The 13,966-nt window shown below is 47.0% G+C and overlaps 1 protein-coding gene across 1 annotated transcript in view; it reads left to right on the forward strand.

Annotated features, from left to right (window-relative positions):
* Window positions 1–12,028, forward strand: part of WWC3 (WWC family member 3) — a gene marked incomplete at its 5' end in the record, with an annotated part of 657,764 nt that extends 645,736 nt beyond the window's left edge. The window contains one exon of the mRNA XM_078658903.1: window positions 11,301–12,028. Coding sequence (XP_078515029.1) covers window positions 11,301–11,367 — 67 coding nt within the window. The remainder of the gene's footprint in view (window positions 1–11,300) is intronic.
* Window positions 12,029–13,966: the final 1,938 nt, after the last annotated feature.

Consider the following 13,966-nt stretch of genomic DNA (forward strand, 5'->3'; position numbering starts at 1 on the left):
ATCTAGATCGCACATGCCAGTTCCGGGTGGATAACCAACTCTTTGTTGGTTACGTGGGCGCTAAGAAGGGACGGGCGGTGCACAAGAGGACCATCTCTCGGTGGTTCGTCTTGTGTATCAAGGCATGTTACTCCTTGGCGAGGAAAGAGCCTCCTGTTGGGCTGAGAGTCCATTCCACTCGGGCCACGGCAGCTATCACTGCCTGGGCCGGAGAGTCCCCTTGCAGGACATCTGTCAGGCAGCTACGTGGGCATTCCTGCACACGTTTGCAAGACACTACTGCCTGGACAGCCAAGTCCGGAGGGATGGCTTCTTTGGCCGTTCCGTCCTCCAGGACTTTCTGGTGTGATTATTGGTTCGCAGACCCACCACCGGGGTTGGTATTGCTGGGGTATCTATTCTAAGGTAAGGAGTCTAATATTAACCTGTTTCTTTCAGATGAACAAGTTACTTACCTTCGGTAACGATATATCTGTAAGAAACAGTAGTTAGTATTAGATTCCTTACCGCCCCACCCATCCTCCCCGTTCTGCGAACGATATCTAGGGTTAAAGTCATCCCCTTTCAGGGCCCTAGTTTCAATGGCACTAGTGTTGGTTTTTAACATGGCTCTGCGTTTCTGGCGCGGAAAAGCTGTGTCTAAGAACTAACGTCAGCACGCGGAGGTGGCGTCTAAGTACTCCGATGACGTCATCACGGCACCGACGACGGACGCGGAGCCGCAGACAACGCCTACTGACGCGCAAGGCTACTGCTACGCAAACATTTCCGGATCCAGTCTGACGCCTGGGGATATTCTAAGGTAAGGAATCTAATACTAACTACTGTTTCTTACAGATCTATCGTTACCGAAGGTAAGTAACTTGTTCTTTAGGCCAATAAGAGGGAACTCCGGTCATTAGGGAGCGAAATCTCTCAAGGTCATGACAAAAATATTGCAGGAGTAAAAAATCTGTATGTTTTATGGTTAACTCATGGCAAAATGAAGAGCAGTTCCCATATATAGATGTACTCCCCATTCATGGGATTAGAAAGGAATTACTAAGGAATGTTAACTTCGGGGTAAAAAGAGCTATGATTGATTCCAAAGGGAAGTGTACCTGTAATCTGGGTACTACATGCGACATCTTGCACATATTATTGGACTGCTGGAAGGTCGTGGATGCAAGAAAATGTTCCTACACCCAATTTTTGTAAAGTAAGATATCAAAAAACGTTCGCAAGAGGGTGATCTTTTAATTGAAGTGCGCAATTTGGACATAGCATATACTGTTGGGAGGTTTATGCTCAAACTTAAAAAAAAAAAAAGTCCTTACAAGCAAATAGAAGTCTTTTTTAGATATTTATACGATAAATGTTGGAGTTGGCCTAACGGCCAAGGCGCTCGACCTCGGACCTGGGGATCTGGGTTCGAGTCTTGGTAACGACGCTAAACATCCTGTGATTCTGGGCAAATCACTTAATCTCCCCGTGCCTAACAAACATTAATGTGTGTCCTCATGTAACGTAACTGGTGCTATGTAAAGCGCTCTGATACCTGATTCAGTTTGGGTCAAGTTTGCGCTATATAAAACTCTGCAAATAAAAAAAGGCATTTTGCTCAAAAAAGATGGAACAAATAATGAATTTTGTGAGTCTGAATTTTACATCCGGTTTTACTAGACATATACATCCATTTTAAACAGTTTTATACAGGATTGTATTTATGGATGTTTTATTTGTTTAAGGACTAATTGGTCCAAATAAACTTTGAACTGAACTAAACTGAAAGTTGAAACGCCCTAGTTTTAAGCAGAGATTCCCAGTTTATAAGCGAGACCAGGGGGATGCCCAAGTATGTAAAATTTTGTACCTTGACTAGCTCAATCCCACTCAGTTGGAAGTTCCTTGTTTTTGTAGGCTTTAGTTTATTAAATTAGAACTGCATCATAAGCATATAACAAAACCAGGTCTTAATTGTTCCCTAGTTGTGATATGTTCCCCAGTTGTGATGTATCTTTACCAGCTTGACATGGATGCTTATCTAACCCATTTATATATAACAGAAAAAGCAATGGGGTCAGCACAAACCCCAGAGGAAATTTCAATGTCGACCTTATTCTAGATTATTCTAGGGGAGAGTTCGCTATCTATTCCATTTCTAGTTCTTGGTGTGGTGTCATGATGCATTCGGAGGAGCAAGTCAATAATAGCTAAAAAAAAAAACGACTTCTTCTCCAAAACGGCCCAGAGTTTGGATCGATTAACTAAGTCAAAGTCACAAGAGAGTTCCAATAAAAGCTAAATTAACAGATCCGACCCTGGCCTTCATAAACTTTCCTAGGATTAGGTGCTCTACTGTGCTTACACCGGGTGTTTGAAGCCAAAAAGTACCCTAGATAAAATCTGCTTCTCCTCCATGAAGTTTCCATTTTGGAAACTAAGATTCTCCCTAAGATCGTGAACGAGATATCTAAAACGGAGAGTGGGCGGTAACAGCTGGGCAGATTCCGGTTTCCTTTTTTAAAAATCAGGACCATCACTGCCTCCCATCAGGGCACTAAATACGCTATTATAGCTGCTCCTATGACTGGTTAGCACAGAGGCCCAAAGAGGACTGTTTTCTTTATACATGTCATAGGACCTCCATCTGGGCCTACGACTTTTCCTGAGGGATTTCCTTGATTGCGTGTAAGGTATCCTTTACACATATGGACCTACTCAGTGATTATAGGGCCCCCTGATTACATGATGATTCCACAATACTGGGGGACTTGAGTTTATATTTGACAGGATCAAAAATATTGGCAGAATGATCGACCCTTGTCGAAACTAGAATGAGGGATTCAAGTGCAGGTTTTTGATAGCATGAAAAAATGGAATGGTAACAACTTTCCAAAATGCTGCTGTGTCCTTTAGTTTCCGGTCTTCTCTAAATCCTCCCTGGCTTTAGCGCTAATCTCGGCTTTCCTTTTATTCAAGATTTCCTTATATGGCCTTCTACTACCAATTCATTTAGTTTATTTCATCCATTATACTTGGTTTTCTTTAGAGTGCTAATTTTAAATGTTTGTGTGCAGCTGCACAAGCATGATTAAACCAGTTCTGTGTGCGTTTCTTTTGCTGGTTTATTTATGAACAGCTTAGAGGGAATTGCAGTACAAACCGAATTAAAGGCCTTTGATATTTTCCAGAGCCTCATCATGGCCAGTCATTACTCTAAAATCAGGCATCTGAAAGAGACACATTAGTGATAAATTCCTTACCTTAGCATATCCCCAGGCATCAGATTGGATCTGGAAAGCTTTGCTACGAGTACCTCTGCGCGGCAGTAGGTGGCGTTGTGCGGCTCCGCGTCCGTCGCTGGCGGCGAATGCGCTGAGATGTCAGGGAGACTACTTAGGCGCCACCCATGTGAGCTGACGTCAGTTCTTTCTTTTTCCGTGCCAGTAAGCGCAGATTCGCTTAGAGCACGTACCTTAGTCACTTCTTGTCTATCTTTTTGGGACTTTTGTCTCTTGTTGGTCTTCTCTGGTGCAAGTCGGGATGCCTGGTTTTAAGTTCTGCGGGGCTTGCCGTTGCAATAGGTTGGTGGCGGACCCCCACGACGTCTGTCTCTACTGCCTGGAGCGCAACCACGACTCCTGGTCCTGTCAGGCCATGGCCCGAAGGCCTTGAGGGAGCAGCGCCAGAAGTTACTTGAAGTTCGGTACTTGTCCCAGCGCCGTTCGAGGTCCAGGGGCCGTTCCCAAGAACGCTCGGGGACCACCGCCACCGCTCCTCGGGATCGAAGTCTTCACCCTTGGATTCGGGTAAGAGACGACACAAAAAGAAGTCGAAGAAGCGTTGTCGCTCTCCGACATCCCCCTGTCGACCCCCAGATGCGGGCGAGGGGGTCAGGGGCTCCGCCCCTACTGCTCCTTCAGAGCTTGGGAGTCCCACGGCCTACCCGCCTTACCCGGGTTCGTTGGCGACTCCCGCACAGGTGCACGAGTTTCTTGCTGCATGGACCGCCTGTTTAGGCCTCGAGCTCCCGCCGGTGCGCCTTCGGGCCCCCAGTCCCATGTCAGGATCCTGCTGGTCCGTCGACTCCTCCGGCGGATCCAGCCCCGGCGCCGCAGGATCCTGCACCGTTGGCTCCGGCCACAGCGCCAAGAGGTCCCATGCAGCCGGCTTCGGCCCCAGCGCCACCCTCGGCTCCGCCTGCAGCGCCGCAGTGGATGCCATTGGTTCTGTCCCGGTTCCCGGACGGTTCTGTCCCCACTTGGGATCCGAATTGGGACACGGCGCTACTCCAGGCACCTTTCCCGGCGCCGTTTGTTCCTTCTTCGGTCCCTGCCCCGCAGCCGCGGCCTGTGGCACATACGGCTGAGTTAAAGCACGACTGGGAGGGGTCTGAGGGCCCTCTTGCTCGTCAGTGTGACTCTAAGCAGGATTGGGCGAACGACTTGGAGGAGGCTGGCTGCATTGACGTCTCCTCTGATCCGGGGTTTGCCTATCCCCGCCTGCTATGGAGGAAGGTTCCTCGTATACGGTGGTGCTCCGTCGGGAAGCTGAGATCCTTAACCTTAATTTCCCCACGGTGTCTCTGAAGACTAATATCCTCACTGAGGTGCTCCAGTCGGTTTTCCACTTCATCGGAGCCACTATTGCCCTTTAATGATGCCCTCTCTGACGTCTTGTTGGGCACTTGGTCGCGGCCGGCCACAGGGGCTTCTGTGAATAAGAACGTCGCCAGGCGTCGTCGCCGGGTGACCCTGCCCTTCTGACCACTCACCCTATGCCCGAGAGTCTGGTCATTCAAGCTTGGACGTCCCAGAGTGCCTTTCTCCCGGCTCCGCCGGATAAGGACTCTATGAAGCTGGAGCAGTTTGGCAAGCAGTTGTTCTCTTCGGCCAGCCTAGGGCTGTGGTCGGTGAACACCGCATGTCTGTTGGGCCGCTACTCTCACGCAGTATGGGATACCGTTGCTCAGGTGTTACCTCAGTGCCCAGAGGAGGTCCAGGCTGTGCTGTCTCAGGCTGTGGCTGAGGGTAAGGACGATGCTAGGTTCGCGATTCGTTGTGGCTTAGGCACCGCGGACAACCTCGGTAGGGCAATTTCCACGACTGTGGCACTTTGTTGCCACGCCTGTTTGAGATCTACTGGCTTCTCCCCGGACGTCCAGAGCTAGCTCCTGGACATGCCCTTTGATAGCACTCGCCTGTTTGGTGATAAGGTGACAGTGCGCTGGAGCGTTTTAAGGACTCTTGTGCTACAGCCCAGTCCTTGGGCCTTTCCTCCACGCGGCCGGCCATGTCTGCTTTTCATTCCTTGGAAGGGGCGTCCCTGCCTGCTTGTTCTGTCAAAAACCTGTGCAAAACCAAACTCAGCGTGGCCGTGGCCGTCGTGAAGGCTCCGGGAGTTGGAGCGAGGGTCTGTCCACCTCCGCCCCACACCCTCCGCCTCGAAGCCTTCCTAGTTTGAGCTTTGGGCCGCACCCCGCACCAGTGGGCGGCAGGATTCGACATCACCTCCCCCATTGGCTTTCCGACTCTTCCAACAAGTGGGTGCTGCAACTCGTCCAGAGGGGTTATTCCCTCCCCTTCGAGTCTACCCCCTCCCCCCCCCCCCCAGCCATACCATCCCAGTTCCACCGCATGTCGGGGGATCACTGCGTGCTTTTCCAAACAGAAGTTATGGCCCTCTTGGCCAAGGGGGCCATCAAGCTCTTTCCTGGGCCGAAGTAGGAAGTGGTTGTTATTCCCACTACTTTCTGGTCCCCAAGAAGGACAAAGGGGGCCTGCGCCCCATCTTGGACCTCAGGAACGTCAATCGCTACCTCTGGAAGGAGAAGTTCAAGATGTTGACTGGCTCAGGTCTTGACTGCCCTGGAGACTGGATGGTAGTGTTGGACTTGCAGGATGCATATTTTCACACCCCGTCTTGCCGGCCCACTGGCGTTACCTGCGGTCCAAGGTAGGCAAGGAGCATTTTCAGTTTGCTGTGCTCCCCTTCGGCCTTACCAGCGCCCCTCGGGTGTTCGCGAAAGTGATGGTGATGGTCGCAGCTCACCTGCGCAGGTCAGGGGTGTCATTCTTCCCCTACCTCGTCGACTGGTTTTTGAAGGCGGGCTCGCCCCAGGCAGTTGTCAACCACCTTCAGACTACGGCCGATCTCCTGCATTTGCTGGGGTTCTCCATCAACGTGCCGAAGTCACACCTGAGTCCCTCTCAGAAGCTCCCCTTCATCAGAGCGGTTCTGGATTCAACGCCGTTTCAGGTTTATCCTCCCGAGCAGCGAGTCCGGGATATTCGGGCTATGAATCCGATCTTTCAGCCTCTATCGCAGGTTTCGGGCAGGATGCCCCTCCGGCTCTTGGGCCTGATGGCCTCCTGCATACTGCTAGTACAACATGCCAGATGGCATATGCGGGCTCTGCAGTGAGACCTGAAGTTCCAGTGGGCACAGCATCAGGGCAACCTGTCTGATCATGTCCAGATCTCGGAGGGCACTGTACGACCACTGCAGTGGTGACTCACGAATCACGATTGGGAACATGGCAGATCCCTCTCCCTTCCCCAATCGGGGCACACAGTGATGACGGATGCGTCCCTCCTGGGATGGGAAGGCCACTTGGGAGAGCCGGAGATCAGAGCCCTCTGGTCTCCGGCGGAGTCCCGGCTCCACATCAATCTTTTGGAGCTTTGGGCGATCCGACTTGCACTGAAGGCATTCCTTCCCTCTGTCCGGGGAAGTGTAGTGCAGGTGCTCAAGGACAACACCACCGCCATGTGGTATTGCAACAAACAGGGCGTAGTGGGGTCCTAGACCCTATGTCAGGAGGCTCTGCGCCTCTGGACATGGCTGGAACATCAAGGCATTACCTTGGTGGTTCAACACCTGGCAGGTTCTCTGAACGCCAGGGCGGACGAACTCAGCCACCGGTGCTTGATGGATCATGGTGTCTGAACTAGGACGTGGTGCAAGGTCTATTTCAGCAGTGGGGAGAACCTTGGTTAGATCTCTTCGCCACCGACGAGAACGCGCAATCAGTTCTGCGCGTTGGAATTTCCAAGGCGGCATTCGCTCGGCAACGCTTTTCGTCACGAGTGGAGTTGTGGTCTATTGTACGCTTTTCCGCCTATGCCATTTCTGCCCAGAGTGCTGAAGAAGATTCGGCGCGACAGGGCCCAAGTCATTCTTGTGGCTCCGGATTGGGCACGAAGATTCTGGTATCCCGAGCTACTCAGCATGGCAATCGATCTTCCTATCCGACTGCCTCTTCAGGAGGATCTTCAGTCGCAGCAGAAGGGGACGGTCCTCCACCCAAACCTGTCCAGATTCCACCTCCATGCGTGGAGATTGAGTGGCGACAGTTGACAGCTTTCCATCTTCCTCCCGAAGTCTGTGATGTGATTCTAGCAGCCAGACGTCCCTCCACGAATACGATATACGCCTGCAGGTGGAACAAGTTTGTGGCATGGTGCACAGCTAAGTCTGTGGATCCCCTTACTGCCCCTCTGTCCGAATTTCTTTTTTCATTCTTTCCTTTGCCCAGCAGGGCTCTGCTCTGGGCACTATCAAAGGTTATCTTTCTGCCATCTCCGCCTTTCTATGGCTTCCTGATCAGCCTTTTCTTTTTAAGTCCCCGTTTGTTACCTGTTTTCCGAAAGGCAATACGCACACATTTCCTCCTGTGCCGTTCATTATGCCTCAATGGGACTTAAACCTTGTCTTGACATTTCTGATGTGTGCTCCCTTCGAGCCCCTTCATAACTGTCCTTTGCGTCTGCTTACTCTCAAGACGGCTTTCCTGGTAGCTATCACCTCTGCCAGATGAGTGAGTGAGCTCCAGGCTCTTTCTTCCAAACCTCCTTTCCGTTCATCCGGACAAGGTGGTTTTAAGGACCAGTCCTTCTTTCTTGCCAAAGGTTGTTACGCACTTCCACATCGGGCAGACCATCACTTTGACCACCTTCTTTCTGCCTCCGCATCCTTCGAAAGAGGAAGAGAGGCTCCACTGTTCGTACCCAAAAAGTGCACTCTCGTTCTATCTGAAGCACACACAACAGTTCCGGGTGAATGACCAGCTCTTTGTTGACTACGTGGGCGCCAAAAAAGGTCTGGCCAAGCACAAACAGGCCATCTCTCAGTGGGTCGTTCTTTGCATCTAAGCCTGTTACTCGTTGGCTAAGAAGGAGCCTCCTGTGGGTCTGCTTGCCCATTCCACCAGGGCAACGGCAGCCACTACTGCCTTGGCAAGCTGCGCTACCTTGCAGGACCTTTGTCAGGCAGCTACGTGGGCCTCGCTGCACACGTTTACCAAGCATTACTGCCTTGACAGTCAAGTTCAGAGTAACGGCTTCCTTGGCCGTTCTGTGCTCCGTGACTTTCTGGTGTCATCTTGTTCGCAGAGCCACCACCGGGGTTGGTATTGCTGGGGTATCTATTCTATGGTAAGGAATCTATCACTAACGTGTCTCTTTCAGATGCACAAGTTACTACTTGTGTAATGATATATCTGTAAGAGACATTAGTTAGTGTTAGATTCCTTACCGCCCCACCCATCCTCCCCATTCTGCGAACTGATTAATAGGGTTAAGGACATCCCTTTCAGGGCCCTAGTTTCTTGGCACCAGTGGTCAGTTTCTTGCATGGCTCTGCATTCCTGGCGCGGAATGTTGTGTACAGAACTGACATCAGCGCGCATGGGTGGCGCCTAAGTAATCTTCTTGATGTCATCTCAGCGCATACAACACCAGCGACGGACACGGAGCCGCACAATGCCACCTACTGCCACGCAGCGGTACTGCTAGCAAAGCTTTCCGGATCCAGTCTGACGCCTGGGGATATTCTAAGGTAAGGAATCTATCACTAACTAATATCTCTTACAGATCTATTTTTACACAAGTAGTAACTTGTGCTAATGGTCCCTAACAAGATCTTTCAGGAAATGTTCCTTCTCTACATTTTCGCATTTGATTCTAATTCCGTTATATCCTGACCCTCTACTCCACTAGGATTATCTTTTAAATTCAAACCCAAGGAAGCAAAGAGAAGATTATGATCACTGATGCAGCGAGATACAACATTATCATCTTACAGTAAGGGCACCAGTTCAAGAGATAAAATAAAGTAATGAATATCGCTACAGTTTATATTTCCTTTATAAGTGGGTGCAAAATCCATATTTCTGGAGGTTATAATCTCATGTAGCCCTTCCCCATATGGGACATGCTTAAAATGAGCCTGTTCCTCTCCCTAGAACAGTTAAACCACACAACACGATATTACCTGTGGTACACAGATGTAGATTAAAATTACCCTGCCCATAGAAATAGGATTTATTTTTTTGCATTCGTCATGAATAGTTGCTATGTACTCTTCTAAATTATTCCTACCCTTAGCGGAATAGTCATCAAAAAGGTTACAATAATAATTGATCTGCAGAATATCAAAGGAATAGGGAACTTTAAAAGTGTCATTTGATAGAATGGAGTGGTACATAGATCCTTCACAACAATCTTTTTAATTTAACTGTGACTGAGGTTGCTAGACCCTCTTTTGCTCTACCAGCACGTGACGGGATAGCCGGACTGTGCATACAGCGTAAGCACTTTATGTTAAAGGTATCATGAATTCAAGTTTCCTCTACATCGATTACATCTTAATCCCCAATAATAGCTGCTAACCAGTCTGGGGTACAGAGTTATGTTCAATGCCTGCAAGATTTCACCTTGACAAAACGATTTGCTATTAACTCATTGACCGCAGCGCGTATTCCGCCACGGTGTGGGCTTTTTAATCAGTGGGTGGGGTTTGGACGGCCCCCGGCCGTCCTCCGCATCAAACGGGTTAAAGAGTTACAGGTGGGCCCTCTTTTGGGTAACCATAATGTGGTTTGATATGCAGTGGTATCCCTCCATGGGCATTGTTCCTCACAGGAATTGGGTATAGTATTTGGGGCAAGTCAGTCCTGGCTATCCAGGGTAGATAAACTCACCAAACTCTTCCTTGTCTCAATATTAACAGTCATACGAGCCCTGGGAGATTTAGCATTTATTTTTGTTGATGTTGACTGTCTATAGAATGAACCTAAAGACCTGGCTTTAAACTAGTGGTTAAAAGGTAGACATGTTTCACGCCTCTGTTCTCCTAACGGATGAGTGGTGTTTCTTCAGGACCGGGGTGCAAGGGGTACCTAATCTACTCTCTGATTAAGGAAACGGTCAGTGGATTCCTAAGGTGTACCATTCCTATGGTAAGGCTTCCGAGGTAATCCAAAGCGGGGGACAGTATGTCAAGTTTAGTAAGACCGATCAAAGAGATCCGGGACGAGGGCGTCGGCCTATATGTCCGCATCAACCGCAGCAATGACGGAAGGCAGTAGCCTCCAATACGGAGCTCCTAAATGTGGGACCTACCCATCATGTCTGGACACCAGGAATTGCCTCCTGGTGGTATCGATATGATCTTCTACTAGTCTTATTCCAGAATTGATTGCCCCAATAACAGTTGTCAGATATAATTAGTGATAGACCCCAGACTGGTATCAATAATTCCCTTTCTCTCCGATGAGGGTTCTTCTTTTCTCTTACCCATCTCATTTAACAAACAGAATATATAGAAGAACCACTGCACTAGCAATAAGCCAGCTATATCGGCCAATCCAAAAACAAGGACAGTACCTTCAATATCCAGCTGTCAGGTGGCCCTTAGTCCACAAGCCAAGAGGGGGGCCCAAGTCAGCCTCGCCCAGACACCAACAGCCACAGACGTCCCGGGCCCGTCCCGCACACAGGGTTTCCCCCTGCGCTTAAGAGCACTTACGCACTGTTGGAGCACCTCCGACTTTCTGGGCTTTATTGAGGGATGCTGGGAGAATGAGTCCCCTCAGGCGGCTGGTCAAAGGCTCTGACTGCCCTACATTTCATATAGGATTTCTTAACCTCAAGGAAGGGCTGAAGTAGTGTTTGGGTCTTGAGCAGCTTCCTGAAATTAATAAGGATCCTCTGTAAGTCGTGTATATATATATATGTTGGATCGTTGTATTAACCAAAATGCATTTAATGTGAATTCGTATAACATTTTATAAGATATAATTTCATGTTTTGAGGAAAAATATCAAGAAAAATCAAGTGAAGAATGTCCTTACCACTAGTCGGCATCCTGGTTTACTACTGACCCATTTCAACCACCTCTTGCCCAAAACATTTTTTAAAGCAATCAGAATGCATACTCTGTATTTAACATTTTTGAAAGCAATCAGACTGCATACTCTGTATTTACTGAGTCCTGTTTAGGTTATGCTTAGTCCTCTTTCCCTTTTCTCTCACCAGGGAGAAGATGGCGTTTTTCACAAGACCAAGAATCAACATACCTCCTCTGCCAGCTGATGATGTGTGACGTGCTATGTTACAAACATGAAGTATTTATCCGCCTGTTGTATTTTCATGAAGTTATTAGAATAGTCAAGGTCAATTTTTAAAAGACAAATGGTTTGCGCAAACGCAATTAATATACATGTTTTGTAAAAAAAAATAAACAAAAACTTATGCATATATATATATAAATATAAATATATATTTTATTATACTAGTGACTGCAACGAGGCTTGGTTTTTCCTTGTTGTGACATTGACATCTTTGAAAACATCTTATTTTATAAAAGATCGACTATCTTGTTCAAGAGTGTGTACAGTTTTTATGCTGTTTTATGTGACTAAATAAAGGCTGGAAGGCAGAAGCAAAGTGAGTTCAGGCAAATTCACTGTATTGTAACTTATTTATAGGTCTTTTTTTCCTTGAAGGAAAATACAGACGTAAAGATGAAATTATGCTCTTCAGTATTTTGTCATGCAGTTGAATGGAACCGTCGAGCTGGTTTTGTTTCTGATACCTGATCTGAAAATACTATGTACTTACTGTCACTTTTATCAGCTTTAATTTCTTAATCTTTATATGTGCCTTTAATATGTACGTTATATCTTTATCACTGTTTCTGTACTATCCAGATATTATCATGAACAATGCATTTAACTTGGATTAAAACATTTAATATCGCAGAATATGGTTGTATGTTCCTTAAACAATAGCTTATTTTTGTTTTCCTGGTACGTATCGGTTGGAAAATGTAATGCCTGCGTCACAGTTCCATATTTCCAGTGCGTTAGGTATCCGCTACATAGTGCATAGTGACAGACGCCAGCTCTGTTGCTGAATCTGAATGTCTTGGACGTAAACTCTGACCGATTAGGTTTGCTCTTTTGCTTGTTTGCTGAATACTGTAGCATGTTCCGAAGGAAGTTGTGATTTCCAACAGCGGGTACTCTTTCTGCGGTTTCTCAAGATTTCCATTTTAATGTCTTGTAAGTTACTGGCTTGTTCCACTGAAGCCACTAAATAATGGCTTCAGGTGAAGCAAATTGGTATGTATCTAACTTGTCAAACACTTATCAGAAGGGTAGTTAGTTAGTATGTACCTTGACAACTTCGGGTATGTGTGCTCTATAAATATTATCCTATTTATGATTTCAGTTTTCTGGTCACACCTGCTTATTAGTTCTGTATAATTCATTTAGTTTTGTTTAAAGATTTTCAGAAGGATATATTATTCCAATGTACATTATAGTAGATAAAGCAGCTTACAGAATTGCAAGAAAAATATTCACAATAGATACTGAGATTTTAACATAGTAGAAACAAACCTCTAAAATAAAGTTTGGAAGCCTTCGGAATAAACTTAAATTGTTGGTGGTTCACAGGATGCCAGACGAATGTAAATGGAGACTGGCATGGCAGTCTGTGACACAGAGTGATGTGTCTAAGCCATAGGCCTTGAAAAAATGAGGACTTGGCATAACCAGCCTGTATTTGGTCTTGATGTGAGCTATTCGGCTAAGCAGGATTTGCTTGCTGGCCACATAAGTAGGCTGGCAATTGCTTTAAAATTATACATTTGTTTGAATGTGTCACTGGAGAGTTTAGTTGAGTTTGCTGAGATGGGCTTCTTTAAACTGACAACATTGGACAACGAAGGCCCTTGTAATCGGTCGTCAGTGTACCCTCTGAGTGTCTAGTAAAAGGTTCATGTTACTCCCATCTGAAAGTGGAGACCAGGTTCAGTTCAGGGGCTGCTTGGCCCAAAGTCAGATGACCTCACCACTCATGGACTCTGGGCTTTGTATACACTAATGAATCTGTCTGTGCTGTTGTGGTGGGGAGACGGTCCTAATCAAACTCTTTGTTATCATTTTCATAGAGTTCTGCTGCTCTAATTGTTTACTTTTTACGTATCTGGGAACTAGGGAATCACCCCAATTATTCAGCAATATATATATTAACCTCAACATCATACATTTACATACAAAAACTAGAGAGTAATTGAGAGTGTCTGTGGTTCTAACTTCTGTAGGAATTTTTTTTTTTGTGTTTGACAGGCGTTCACAATATTTGACAGACACTTGGTACATCCTTAATCTCAAATAAATGTAATGCACATCGGTTAAAATGCTCTTTCGTTTAGGATGATCAAAAATTAGCATCTCTCATTTTAAGTTTCATTGACATTTTTTATTTGCTGTGAGTTACATCAAAAGTTGCTGAATTAAATTGCACCAAACCTGGCATGATGATGAAGCATTACTTAAAAGAAGGCCTTTTTAGGTCTTCCCTACGGAGCTCGCATGTTATGCATAGGAGGAGACCTCTTGGAATCGATTCGCTTTTTCGGCCAAAAACGTGCACCCTTTGCATTGCTTTCAATGGCAATGCGTGCACGTTTGGCAATTCCCTTGGGGGAGCGAGCTTTGGCTTTGTAAGTAACTTGCAAGCTGATGGTGCCCCTGCTCTCTCCCGCAAGGGAAATGCTTTGTTGGTCTTTTTTTTTTTTAACGCAGCGAATATCTCCCAGAGATTTCTTCCAGCAAACATAATGCTGGCATACAGGCTGCTTTCAGCAGAGGAGAAATCCCCGCGGCAGTCACTGCAAAGCAGGGTATGTTTAG

The sequence above is a fragment of the Lissotriton helveticus genome, chromosome 8 (assembly GCF_964261635.1).
Source record: "Lissotriton helveticus chromosome 8, aLisHel1.1, whole genome shotgun sequence".
In the NCBI taxonomy this organism is placed as follows: Eukaryota; Metazoa; Chordata; class Amphibia; order Caudata; family Salamandridae; genus Lissotriton; species Lissotriton helveticus.